Raw genomic sequence first — 13266 nt, 5'->3', positions numbered from 1 at the left:
CCCAATCCCAGTGTGTCTCCTCTATGCAGCAGACCAGCGGCTGCAGGAGATGTTGCTGGACAGCAGCCAAGGTCTAGAGTAGATCTGTTCCCATACTCAGGCTTGGCCTTTGCAGAGAACTCCCTTAGAGCAGCTTGAATGCTCTGCAGCCCCTGCTCTCTGACCCCTCCCAGCCACCCAGGGAAGAAGGAACACAGGGGAGCCGCTGGGGGCAGGACATGGATGTCAGGGGCCCTCCCTCCTCCTGGGTTCCTACTTGAGCTGCCGAGGTTCACAGTCCAGACCAGGCAGCAGCAGCCGGGCCGCCTGGCGGATGTCGCCACTGTCCACAGTGAGGCTGCGGCGGTGCTCTGCATAGGTGATGGCCACACGCATCCATTCCATGAGGGGCGGCAGCAGCATGAAGGGCCTGCGGGGCAGTAGAGAGAGGGTCAGGATGGGGGTCGGGTCCCTGCAGGGCAGCAGAGAGGGTCAGGCCTGGGGGGTTGCTCCCTGAACAGGGACCCCTTAAGCACACACAGGCTCACAGGCGGCCACCAAGGCTGGTCACCCCTTGCAGGGGACCTTCTCCTGCTCACAGAGACCCTAATTGTACCTGCAATGCACAGATGGAGTTTCCATCATGGGGCATTAGCAGAACCTGAGGGCCCTCAGGTGGCCCAGAGAAGGGGGTTTCCCAGTGTGTGGAACTGGGGACCCTTGTCCCCTCCAAAGAGTTCAGTTGGGGGTCCCCAAGTGTTCCTCTCTGCAGAGGGGAAAGGCTGCATAGCTAAGAGTCTCACAGACCCAGGTCCAAACCCAGGGCTGCCACCAGCAGTGTCACGTCACTGTCCCCTCTGACCAGCGCACCCGAGCCTGTTTCTCCATCCACAGCATGTGTGTGATACCTCCTCATCCAGGCTGTCCCGATGCCAAATGGGACGACGCATATCACGCTGCTGAGCAGCATTAATGACCACTCCTTCCTCATCTGGCACCTAGGCCAAGTTGGGCCGACACCAATTCCTGTGCCAGGCCAGGGTTGCCCCCAGGCTGGCGCTCAGAGAAGAGTTGCGGCCACAAGTCCCACAGGGAGGAATGGTCCCAGCAGCTGGAGTATCACTAAGAGCCCAGGAGGGGAGGGAGAGGTGGGGACAGGCTCAGAGCTGCAAACTCCAGGGGCACCATGCACAGGCCCACTCTGTGCCACCAGGGGACGCCACACGCACAGCCTGTGCTGGTTCCTGACTGTGGCTCAGGCCACGCCCACCCCTGCCCGTGGCCACCAACTCTGATTCAGCCAGGGAGGCGGGTCTCTACCAATCTGGGACGCGTTTCTGTCCTCAGCCAGCTCTGGCAAGGCTCCTGAAGCCCCTCAGACCACTTCGCCATCCAAAGACCTCCCTGCCGCCAAGGAGCCCGGAGGGCAGCCTGTGGCTTCATGACTCCATGGACACCCACCTGCTCTGCCCAGAATGGACGGAGCTCTTCCCCGCTCAGTCACAGGAGCAAGATAGCCCTGGGGCCCTGTGCCTCCTCCCTCATGCTGTTCTCTCTGATGAAAGCCCAAAAGTCGGTCTCCCGGCTCCTGCCTGTTCCCAGCCCCTCCCAATGCCACTCTTGTACTTCCTTTCAAACTAAGCCAGGGAGGGGGGCAGACAGCCAGGGGCAGGCGGCCAGGCCTCCAGCCATCCCAAGTCCGTCAGGGCTCTTGGAGCGTCCCGCCTGTGCTGTCACTTCAGTCTCTCCGCTTGACACGCAGCTAAGTGCTCCCGCCAGGAAAAAGATGCCTCCTTCCAGAGAACTCTCCTCAGCTATGAAGAAAGCCACCTCCAGGGAGTCAGCCAGGGCTGCCCTTGGAACCTCTGTCTCAGGTCTCCAAAAGCTCAAGTCATCTCCTGAGTGCCAAAAGTTTCTCTCCTCGAGGGCAAAGAATGCTTTTATTTTAAACATTAGCAAACAAAATCAAATGCTCCTTGACTTAGGATGGGTTTACATCCCAATAAACCCATTGTAAGTTGAAAATATCCTAAGTGGAAACGCATTTAATACACCTCACCTACTGAACAGCCTGTCTTAAACATGCTCAGAACACCTATATTAGCCTACAGTTAGGCAAGATTATCTAACCCAAAGCCTATTTTATAATAGGGTTGAACAGCAATGTAATTTACTGAATGCTGTACTGAATGTGAAACACAGAATGTTCACTGAAACCAAGTGTAGTGGCACACACCTATAGTCCCAGCTGCTTGAGAGGCTGAGGCAGGAAGATCACTTGAGCCCAGGAGCTGGAGGCTACAGTAAACTATGATCGCACCACTCCACTGCAGCCTGGGAGACAGAGCAAGACTCTGTCTCCAAAAAAAAAAAAAAAAAAAGCTGGGCGAGGTGCCTCACGCCTGTAATCCCAGACCTTTGGGAGGCAGAGGTGGGGTGAATCATGAAGTCAGGAGATTGAAACCATCCTGGTCAACATGGTGAAACCCCATTTCTACTAAATACAAAAAATTAGCCGGGTGTAGTGGCACATGCCTGTAATCTAATCCCAGATACTTGGGAGGCTGAGGCATGAGAATCGCTCGAACCTGGGAGGTGGAGGTTGCAATGAGCCGAGATTGCACCAGATCTGTTTGGCAGAATGAGACCCCATCTCCAAAAAAAAAAAAAAAAAAAAAATTATTAGAAGAAAGTTTTGCTGAGTGATTAAAAGTAGGGATGAACATCAGTAACTTACTATAATGTACGCAGGTTTTCAGTTATGGACCAAATCATGTTTCTGCCCAGAAAAGAATAGTGTATAATCTTCAAGAGCCTAGTGTTGACTCATTAGAGTAGTAGGGGCAATTCTATGGGGGAATCTGTGTGGTCTAGGAAGAAACAACAATCCATTCATGAATTATCCCTCTATTTACAAGAGTTCTCTTAAACATAAATGTCCAATTCCCCCCAGATATTTTTAGATTTCACATTTTTTTGTTTTTGAGATGGAGTCCCACTCTGTCGCCCAGGCTGGAGTGCAGTGGCGCAATCCTGGCTCACCGCAACCTCTGCCCCCTGGGTTCAAGCAATTCTCCTGCCTCAGCCTCCTGAGTAGCTGGGACTACAGGTGCACGCTGCCATGCCCAGCTAATTTTTTGTATTTTCTTTTTCAGTAGAGACAGGGTTTTACTGTGTTGCCCAGGCTGGTTCCGAACTCCTGAGCTCAGGCAATCTGTCCATCGTGGCCTCCCAGAGTGCTGGGATTACAGGCACGAGCTACTGCACCCGGCCCACAATTCTTATATTACAAGGCTGGAAGGCAAGCTTAGAGACATGCTTCTATACATCAGTCATTCTGACTGCAGGAAAAGCCTTTATTTAAACCATCAGCACTGGAGACTGAAGTGTAAACAAAAAGATACTCCATGGATTTGCCAGCCATCCTTCCCTATTGTGGCCAACAGCCAAGATAAAGCCCCATGTGTGGCTACCAGATCTCTCCTAGTTGCACTAGGGGGAATTCCAAGAGAGAATTCGGGAAATCATGACGTCTAATCACGTGGCATTTTGGCTTATTCCCCTGCTTTATGCTCCTTAGAATGCAGCTCTTGGAAAATGCAGTATTGATGATTCTGGTGGGTGTACACCTGGGATTGGCTCCTTCAGTTCTCGCTTTCCATCTTGGCTGGAGAGGTAGAAAGTTAAAAACTGCTTTTCCTTTACCAACAGGCACGGCAGCTCATGCCTGTAATCTCGGCACTTTGGGAGTCCGAGGTGGGCGGATCATCTGAGGTCAGGAGTTCGAGACCAGCCTGACCAACATGGAGAAACCCTGTCTCTACTAAAAATACAGAATTAGCCAGGCGTGGTAGTGCATGTCTGTAATCCCACCTACTGGGGAGGCTGAAGCAGGGGAATCTCTTGAACCTGGGAGGAGGAGGTTGCAGTGAGCTGAGATCTTGCCATTGCACTCCCATCTGGGTAACAAGAGCAAAACTCTGTTTAAAAACAAAAAACCAAAAAAGTAAAACCCACAAAACCCCTGCATTTCCCAGACTCCTTTGCAGCTGGGATTCTGGATGCAAATTAGGTTTTGTCATTAAGACATGCTGCATGAGAGTTGGCAAGTGAATGGGAGGCAGAGGCCATCTTTGTGTGCACATTGTCTGTTTTTGCTAGCAAACCAGGTCATGAAAACATCAGGTCTTCTTTTCCTATAGAACATTCCAGTCCAGTTTCCACCTACCTGAGGCTTCAGAGGCAGTGGTAGTGATGGTGAAATGATGAAAGCAATAGCAAAGATTTTTTTTTATTTTAAAAAAACCTCCCACCTCAGCCTCCCAAATAGCTGTGACCACAGACGTGCACCACCATGCCTGGCTAATGTTTTATATTTTTAGAAAAGATGGGGTTTCACCATGTTGCCCAGGCTGGCCTTGAACTCCTAAGCTCAAGTGATCTGCCAGCCTCGGCTCTCCAAAATGCTGGGATTACAGGCATGAACCACTGTGCCTCTTGATTCCAGCTTTACTCCTGAATTGCAGCTCCAGAGGTGTTGTTCAGACTCACAGTTCTGGGGGCTCTCTCAGAGGGAGCAGCTCGCCTGATGGGCAAGCTCATCATTCCTGGATGCTCAGCCTACACCCTGCTCCATGAGCTCTTCCGATGATTCTGTGAACGCCCAATTCCCTACATTAAATCATCTCTTGCTCAAAATACCTACAATGCTTTCTGCTTCCTGAATTAAAAACTGATTAATACTTTCAATATAGAGAAATCTAGATGAGCCCTCTGTCTCTGGGGAGATGGCTGGTGCCCACATGTATAAACAAGGCTGTGCCAGCCCCCAAACTGACCTCTTCAGGCCTTTCTTCTTGGCCCACCCACCTCCCCCGCCTGGGATCTATGGGAAGGTAAAATGAGAAGAAATTCATGGACCTTCTCAGGAACATGCCTCCCATGGGGGCTGTAGGTTCCAGGCTACCGTTTCCTTCCTGGTAATTCCATGGAGTCTGCTGGGCAGGCTGAGATGAGCTGGACATGCATGTCTGGCCATTCTGGAAAACCCCTCTAAAAACTCCCATCTGCAACAGCATGGCTATGTCAGAACTCCAGGGTGTAAGGGCCTGAAGGAGCAAGACTGAGAATGACCAGCGTGTGTGCCTTCCTCAAGGTCCCAAAGAGGTTCTTATTTCCTGCTTTTGCCTTTCCCATCATAGGCTGAGCTTGGCTATTCCATGCCCAAATGCAGATATCTGCAGGGCCAGGCCCAGGAGATTGGGTCGGGGCTGAAAAGGCTCCCTTTGTTCAGCCTTTCTGCTGCTGAATTTTTCCTTAGCTGGATCTGATAACTCAGTGGTTTTCTATTTTTCCCCCTGGTTTCAGGACCCTATACATACCCTTAAAAATTGGTTGGGCATGGCGGCTCACACTTGGAATCCAAGCACTTTGGAAGGCTAAGGCGGGCGGATCACTTGAGGTCAGGAGTTTGAGACCAGACTGACCAACGTGACAAAACCCATCTCTACTAAAAATGCAAAAATTGGCTGGATATAGTGGGGCACACTTGTAGTCCCAGCTACTCAGGAGGCTGAGGCATGAGAATTGCTTGAACCCAGGAGGTAGAGGTTGTAGATTATGCCACTGCACCCCAGCCTGGGTGACAGAGCGAAACTCCATCTCAAAAAAAAAAAAAAAAAAAAATACTGAGGACCTCAAAGAGCTTTTGTTTATGTGTGTTATTCTACAGATATTGGCTGTCCCAGAAACTAAAACTGAGAAAAGATTAAACACATGAACACACACGCTCATGTCCCATTTGCTGTCAGAGTGATGACATCATGATGTCACACGGCTTCTGGAAAAGTCCCCCGGATACTTGTGAGAAAACAAGAATAAAAAGGCAAATAACTTCTTGTTATGAAAATAGTTTTGGCCCTGTGGACTCCTGGCAAGAGTCTCTGGGACCTCAGGGGTCCCTGGACCACACTTTGAGGATTGCTGCTGTGGAAGACCACAGCTAATCACTAGGACAACGCTGCTTGGGGCTGGCAGGCAGCCCTGGCACGGGGCCGACATTCTGCCCCTGGTGGCACAGTCTGGTGTACCCTAGAGCAGTGTATGGCTCGCATGCATGCTCCTGGCCCAGGGATCCGAGGGCTCTAGAACCCTTCCCTGTGGCCCCCTCACTGGGACAAAGTTCTCGTTTCTTTGACACAACTGGACTCTCTCTGTAACCTTGGGCAAATCATCCTCCTCTGTGGGCCATATTTTCTATTAAAGAAGAAACAGCCAAAGTTCGTGGTTTTTAACTCCTTCCATTGTGAGAGCCCTTTTGCTTTTATTTCACAGACTCCATATGACAGTAGCTGTACCTACTGCATGGTGACCAAGAGCATAGACTCCTGACGGAGGTGGCCTGGGTTGGAATCCAGTGTATTCCCAATGAGTTCAGCTGTGTGGTTCTATGCAAGTTACTTCCCCTCTCCCAGTCTCAGCTGTTCCATCAGCAAAATGGGTATAAACAATAGGACCACCTCACAAAACAGCTGGAAGCATGTATGTAAAAACTTAGCACAGTATTTGGAACATGGTAACTTCTCCATAAATGTTAACTATTATTACTAGTTTAGTGTCTGTTAACAGAAAATATATAATAGCAAAAAGGGCTATAGGAATCTGGTTCTATTAAGTGCCTCAGCTCCAGCCTTCTGAAAGTCCAGCCAACTCTTTGCCCTCCCCCATAGCAAGTATAAACATGTAAAGCCTGCAAAAGCCTGCCAGCAGGCTGCCCACCACCCACTCCATCCCAGCTCATAAAACAGAGAAAACAAATGCAAACACTATGTCGAGTGTGAGCTGGAAACTGTTTCTGGCAGTGTAGCCTCTTGGCCTTGGCAGTGAAAAAACTCACACAGGGGAAGGGGCAACAGCAAAGAACACAGACCCAGAGGCCTTGGGTCATGAACATGTGTGGTGGGGAAGGTGGGTGGGCAGAGAATTACTTCAAGGGTTCAGCAATCCCTGATCTGCCCCCAAGTGCTGCAAACAGCCCAAAGGCCTAACCTAAATACCATCACATACAGACATGCAGACAAATCCCAGAGAGGGACAGGGCCACTTAAAAGTGTCACTAGCATGTGTCTTTGTATGCATAAAGGGGAGCACGTGAAATAGACCAATGGAAATGGATCTTTTTACACAAGGAGCATGGAAACTCCCTGACCAACTCCTTTCATTGCTAGAGGAGGAAAAGGAAACGCAGTGTGGCTCAGTGCCTCACTCAGGGTCATGTGGCCAGTTCGGCTGCAATAGGGATGCTAGACCCAGGTGCCATAACCATCTCTCACATCTGTCTTTAAGTTAATCACACAGGTGAGCCTGGCTGTTCAATCCAAGGGTCTCCTAAGTCCACTCAATGGCACCAGGACTCAGAAAGCTATTTTCGCCCTTAAAAAAATGGCCGGGCACAGTGGCTCACGCCAGTAATCCCAGCACTTTGGGAGGTGAGTGGATCGTGAGGTCAGGAGATCGAGACCATCTGGGCTAACATGGTGAAACCTTGTCTCTACTAAAAATACAAAAAATTAGCCGGGTGTGGTGGTGAGCATCTGCAATCCCAGCTACTCAGGAGGCTGAGATAGGAGAATCACTTAAACGCGAGAGGTGGAGGTTGCAGTGAGCCAGTATCACACCACTGCACTCCAGCCTGGATGACAGAGCAAGACCACATCCAAAAAAACAGAATAAAATTTAAAAAAAAAATTTTTTTTTTTTAAATGAAAGAGAATAAACTTCCCAAGGCCTTGGTTTTTGTTGTTGTTGTTGTTGTTTTTGTTTTTTTGAGACGGAATCTCGCTCTGTCGCCAGGTTGGAGTGCAGTGGCACAATCTCGGCTCACTGCAACCTCTACCTCCGGGGCTCAAGTTATTCTCCTACCTCAGCCTCCTGAGTAGCTGGGATTATAGACATGCAACACCACCCCGGCTAATTTTTGTATTTTTAGTAGAGACGGGGTTTCACCATGTTGGCCAGGATAGTCTCGATCTCTTGACCTCATGATCCGCCTGCCTCGGCTTCCCAAAGTGCTGGAATTACAGGCGTGAGCCACCATGCCTGGCCAAGGCCTTGGTTTTAAGAGGTCCCTGCAGCCTGGGAAAAATTAAATAAATAAACCTTGTTGCACTCAGCAAGCATATGATTTATTGGGATGACAGTCCTATAAGCAGTGTCTTAACAACATGGAACAGGAAACCCCTCCGGTTTCCAGCTGAAAGCAGGCTCTGTTCTTCCCTGGGGTGGGCAGGGGCCTCAGAGTGAGTCAGGTTGGCAGATGGAACATAGGCCTGTAACCAGAGGCCACATGACCCGAGCCCTAGGCACAAGCCTCGGGTCTCTGTTCCCATCCTGGCAGGCCAAGCGTATGAGGCCAGCAGGTTTGTGCCCTTTACCACCACCCAGGAGGAGCTAGACACGAGGACTCAGACAGGCCCTGGACACACCCACCAGCTAAGAAGGGCCTCGAGACCAAGCCTAAGCTTAGCTCTGGGAAAGACAGGGCGGGTGTGAGCACACAACGCTTTGGGGTGCAGGCCCGGCTCCCAGGGCTGGGAGGTACACTGTGCCGTAGGCTTGGTCCCAAGAGATCTCCTCATTGCCGTCTGAGCCATGCCCCACTCTGCCTGCAGGCACCCTGGGAGTCCAGGAAAGGACTGGCCAGAAATGACGATCAATGGAGAGGGTGGCTCCAGTGGTTCCCATCTTCAGCCCTAAATTCTTCCACTAACTTTGCCCCACCTTCAGCGGGAGTCAGAGCCAAGCACTGGGGTTGAATGGGGGCATTTCCCCCTGCACTCACCCCTTTCATGGATGGGGCCGTGAGACACAGTGCTCCCACACCCTCCCTGTCTTGTCTGGGTAGGGGCTGGGGTGCCAAGTGGCACCATCAGGAACTTGCAAAGATGCCAAACTTTTCCTAAGCAATTGACGGCTCCATGAACAGACTTCTTTGGGAAGGTCAGGGCTGGCTCTGCAGTGCCGGCAATGAGGCCCTCACCATCGCTTCCCTGAGATGTCCACACAGCCACCGCTGCCTAAAACCAAGCCAGAACATCCAGGCAGGATAAAACCAACACTGCCCCACTAAGTCAGATTCCACTCTCTGCACAGAAGAAGCATTTCTAGTCCAGCGCACATCTTGGACTCATTATGTTTCTAGAATTGCTGGGTAAACCAGAATAGTTTGGCGTGGCTTGGAGGCAGAGTTGGGCATGGTTCCCTCTTCAGCCCCCTAGCCTCATCTCCTCCAGCAGCCAAGCTCCCACAGAACCACAGCTGACCCCACCGCAGAATCGCCACTTATGCCCAGGTGACTTCTACTTGAGGTGGGGCCTTGGGCTCTCTGTGGGGGAAAATACACTTTTCCTGTTAAAACTCATCTGGTACAGATTAGAGGCACTAGATGAAGCTTACCCAGATACACATAGGGACACAAATTTAGAGCCAACCAAGTCATGACTAGCTCTGGGTGATTTCTCTAGTCTCCTCCCAGGGGTCACCCTTCAGGTCTCCGTGGGAGCCCAAGGGTTCCTGTTAGCAGTGGGATGGGAGGTCTGCTGTGTGACAATCAGGGCCTCCAGGAATAATAGAAAAATGCAAACAACTGACATTTCCAGAGCGTTTACGAAGCAGCTGCCACAGTGCCCGGACATCCGGTGACTCATCTCCTCCTCAGAGCCACCTGATGTAGCAGGTGCTATTATTATTCCTGTTTTATACATGGGGAAACTGAGGGCCAGAGAGGTGAGGTCACTTGCCCCATGTCATGCACCTGCCAAGGAACTGAGCTGGGAAATGAAACTGGGGAGTGTCCCTGAGTCTAGGCTTCTGAAGAGGACACTCTGCAGCCACTCACATTCATCACCTGGCGCTGGCCTGTCTCCTGCATCTTAAGGATGATGAGTGTTAGGCACAACAACCATAATTTGTCATGGAAACTGTATGACTTTTTTTCCCCCTTCTAGTCAGGGTCTCGCTTTGTCGCCCAAGCTGGAGTGCAGTGGCACAATCACGGCTCACTGTAGCCTCAACCTCCTTGGCACAAGTGATTCTCCTGCCTCATCCTCCCAAGTAGCTGGGACTATAGGTGTGTGCCACCAGACTCAGATTATTTTTGTGTTTCTTTGTAAAGCAGGGTTTCACCATGTTGCCCAGGCTGGTCCTGAACTCCTGGACTCAAGCCATCTGCCTACCTTGGTGTTCTAAAGTGCTGGGATGGCAGGAGTGAGCAACTGTGCCCAGCTGGATGACTTTTGAGAGGGAAAAAGGTAGCTAGTGCCAGCACTGGGACTACCCGGGGTAAACCAGAACTGGGCCGGGCAAATTGGAACATATGGTCACCGTACTGGCCTCGGCTAGAGAGACTGCCCGCGGTGGCCTGCTGCCGGGCTCGTGCTGTCTGCAGGCAGAGGAGGTGCTCCTGCTCACCCCCTCTGAAGCGGGTCTCCTCTGCCCTCCAGCACTCAGCCCTAGCTTAGTGTCGCTACATCACTCGCCCAGTTTGTAATTACTTGGTTGGTATGGCTTTGTACGGTCTCTCCTCTGGACTGTAACATCTCTGAAGGCAGAGACGTTTTTGCTTACTAATGTTTCCTCATCTCTCGGTGCAGAAACCTACGTTAGAAATTCCATTTTTAAATTTATAAACACAAGGTGCATTTCTCACTTCTGGAGGCAAAGTCCTCCAGCTGCTAACATGGTTTCAAGGGCTGCTCTTACTCCAGGAGTGTTTTATTTTATTTTATTCATTTTATTTTATTTATTTATTTATTTTTGAGATGGAGTCTCACTCTGTTGCCCAGGCTGGAGTGCAGTGGTGCGATCTCAGCCCACTGGAACCTCCGCCTCCCAGGTTCAAGTGATTCTCCTGCCTCAGCCTCCCCAGTAGCTGGGACTACAGGCGGCCGCCACCACAGCCCGCTAATTTTTGTATTTTTAGTAGAGACAGGGTTTCACCATGTTGGCCAGGATGGTCTTGATCTCTTGACCTTGTGATCTGCCCGCCTCGGCCTCCTAAAGTGCTGGAATTACAGGTGTGAGCCACCATGCCTGGGCCTTATTTTATTTTTTTAAGAAAACAAACAAAAAAAGATAGTGGGGGCTCCCTCTGTTGCCCAGGCTGGAGTGCAGGGGCGTGATCACGCGACACCACAGCCTCAACCTGCTTGCTGGGCTTAAGTGATCGTCCCACGTGAGCCACCACGCCTGGGTAACTTTTAAAAAGTATTTTTTTGTAGAGACAAGGTCTCACTATGTTGTGCAGGCTGGTCTCGAGCTCCTGAGCTCAAGAGATCTTCCGCCTCAGCCCCCCCAAAATGCTGGGATTACAGGCACCAGCGGCCGCACCCGGCCTCCAGAACTGTTCATGAAGGGCTCCAGAGCACTCTCACAAATGGGAGAGCTACTTAGTCTTTCACTTCCAGAAGCTTCAGTTGGCCTGGGTGTTGGCAAACAGTTCTTTTCAGAAAAAAAAAAAAAAAAAAAAAAAAAAAAAGGAAAAAATTCCCCAGTAAAAAGACAGCCATTTCACAGGAGAGTGTTCCAAATGGAACAACTTCCTAGGGGAAGCCCAGGGCCAAGGCGGCTTCTGGGAAGGCAGCTAGATGTAGGGATGGAGCTGTCACCAGGAAAAGGAAAAGGCCACTGTGGTTCTGCAGATGTCACCATGTCTGGGCCACGGTGGAGGGTACGCAGCCATCTGTCCTTGGGAACCGGGCCTGGTTCCAAGGCAGCATCTCATGTGGGTGAGTTGGTACAGATTCCAGTGGAGACTGCGCGCGGGCCTCCACCCCTCCATGCTTTCCCACACTGCAGGGAGGGCTCCTAGCCTGGCAAGGGCCAGGCCGCCTGCCCCGTTTCTCAGGACACAACTCCCCAGCACAAGGGCAGGCAGCTGGCCCAGTAGGCCCGGGCCTCAGTGCTTCCCACACCCTGAGTGGCAGGTATGAAAGTGGCATCTCTGCACCTTGCCAGGGAGCAGCTCCCGGGCCTACCAGCCACGCCCCATCCCTGCAGCCATGTGCCAGGGACCAGCTTTCTTCTCCCATGCATAGTGTTTGTGGCGGCTCACCAGAGACCATGAACTTTTACACCACATGGAAACCAGACAGGTGAGGACCTTCAACCTGTTCAAACATACCTCCCTCCTGAGGGCACCTGCCACCACCCATTGGCCTCTCCCAAGAAGGCAGACCTGGGAGGACCCTGAGGTTTATCCCATCTGCTGGGCTGCAGGCCAGGGATGGGGGACTTTTGTTTAGGTCCTTGGGATGGGTAATCCTGTTTGGATTCAGCTAAGTGTAATCACACAGCACTCACTCTCTCCAACTCTCAGAGTTTAAGGCAGAAAGATGACCCATTCAGACTGTCAGGTGAAGAGTTTCTAGAAACTTCTAGGAAGAAATAGAGGCATGAGGACTCTTGAACCCTGATCTGAGGGTGAAATTCTTGACTGGCAAGCAGTGTTTTGACCTGTGCTGTTGATGGGATGCGGGTCATGGAGGGGTGGTGCACTCCAGCCCAGCCCAGCCAGAGAGAGAGAAAGAGACGTACCAGCTCCGAGGGTGGGGCCTGACCCTGCTTTGTGCATCCACATCCCAAGGGCAGCTGCAGGGAAGACTGGCACTGGCTTCCAAGCAGCAAAGTCACCTTGCCGAGATGCACTGAGTGTCTGCTGTGTGCAGGTGGGCGTGAGGCCATGTTGCATACATGACCTCTGAAACAGCCACCCTGCAAGGGAGATGTACTTATTAGTCCGCATTTTACAAATGCAGAACAGACTTTGAGAGGCTAGGACACATGTCCAAGGTGACACAGCTAGCCAATGGTGATCAGTCTGGCTCTAAAAAAAACCCAACCATTCTGAGTGGTCACTGGAGGCTGGGGTAGGATGGCGGGGAGAGGTGGGTCAACAGGTATGAAGTTACAGTTAGACTGGAAAAATAAGGCCTGGTATTCCCTTACACAGCATGAGGACTATAGTTAATATCAGTGTGTTTCAAGACAGCTAGAAAAGGGGATCTTGAAAGTTACCACCACTAAGCAGTGATGGAGGTTTGAGGCAATGGACATGCTAAGGACCCTGATTTGATCATTATATAATGTATATATGTATTTAACCATCACATGTGCCGCATAAACATACACAATTATGTGTCAATTATAAACAACAACAAAGAACTCCAAATCACCCCAGGGTCTTTCAGGATACCAAATTGCAGACATAAAATGCTCTGAGCCTTGGTGGGT

General features: G+C 51.0%; 1 protein-coding gene across 1 annotated transcript in view; it reads right to left on the bottom strand.

Moving 5' to 3' along the window:
- ABTB2 (ankyrin repeat and BTB domain containing 2) overlaps positions 1–13266 on the bottom strand; it is a 207885-nt gene that overhangs the window by 21428 nt on the left and 173191 nt on the right. Inside the window, exon 4 of the mRNA XM_032283607.1 lies at positions 257–409. Coding sequence (XP_032139498.1) covers positions 257–409 — 153 coding nt within the window. The remainder of the gene's footprint in view (positions 1–256; positions 410–13266) is intronic.

Source organism: Sapajus apella, unplaced genomic scaffold, assembly GCF_009761245.1.
Source record: "Sapajus apella isolate SASKATOON/1434 unplaced genomic scaffold, GSC_monkey_1.0 scaffold14, whole genome shotgun sequence".
Lineage (NCBI taxonomy): Eukaryota > Metazoa > Chordata > Mammalia > Primates > Cebidae > Sapajus > Sapajus apella.
The sequence above is the reverse complement of the archived record's forward strand: the minus strand, read 5'-3'. Positions and strand labels throughout refer to the sequence as shown.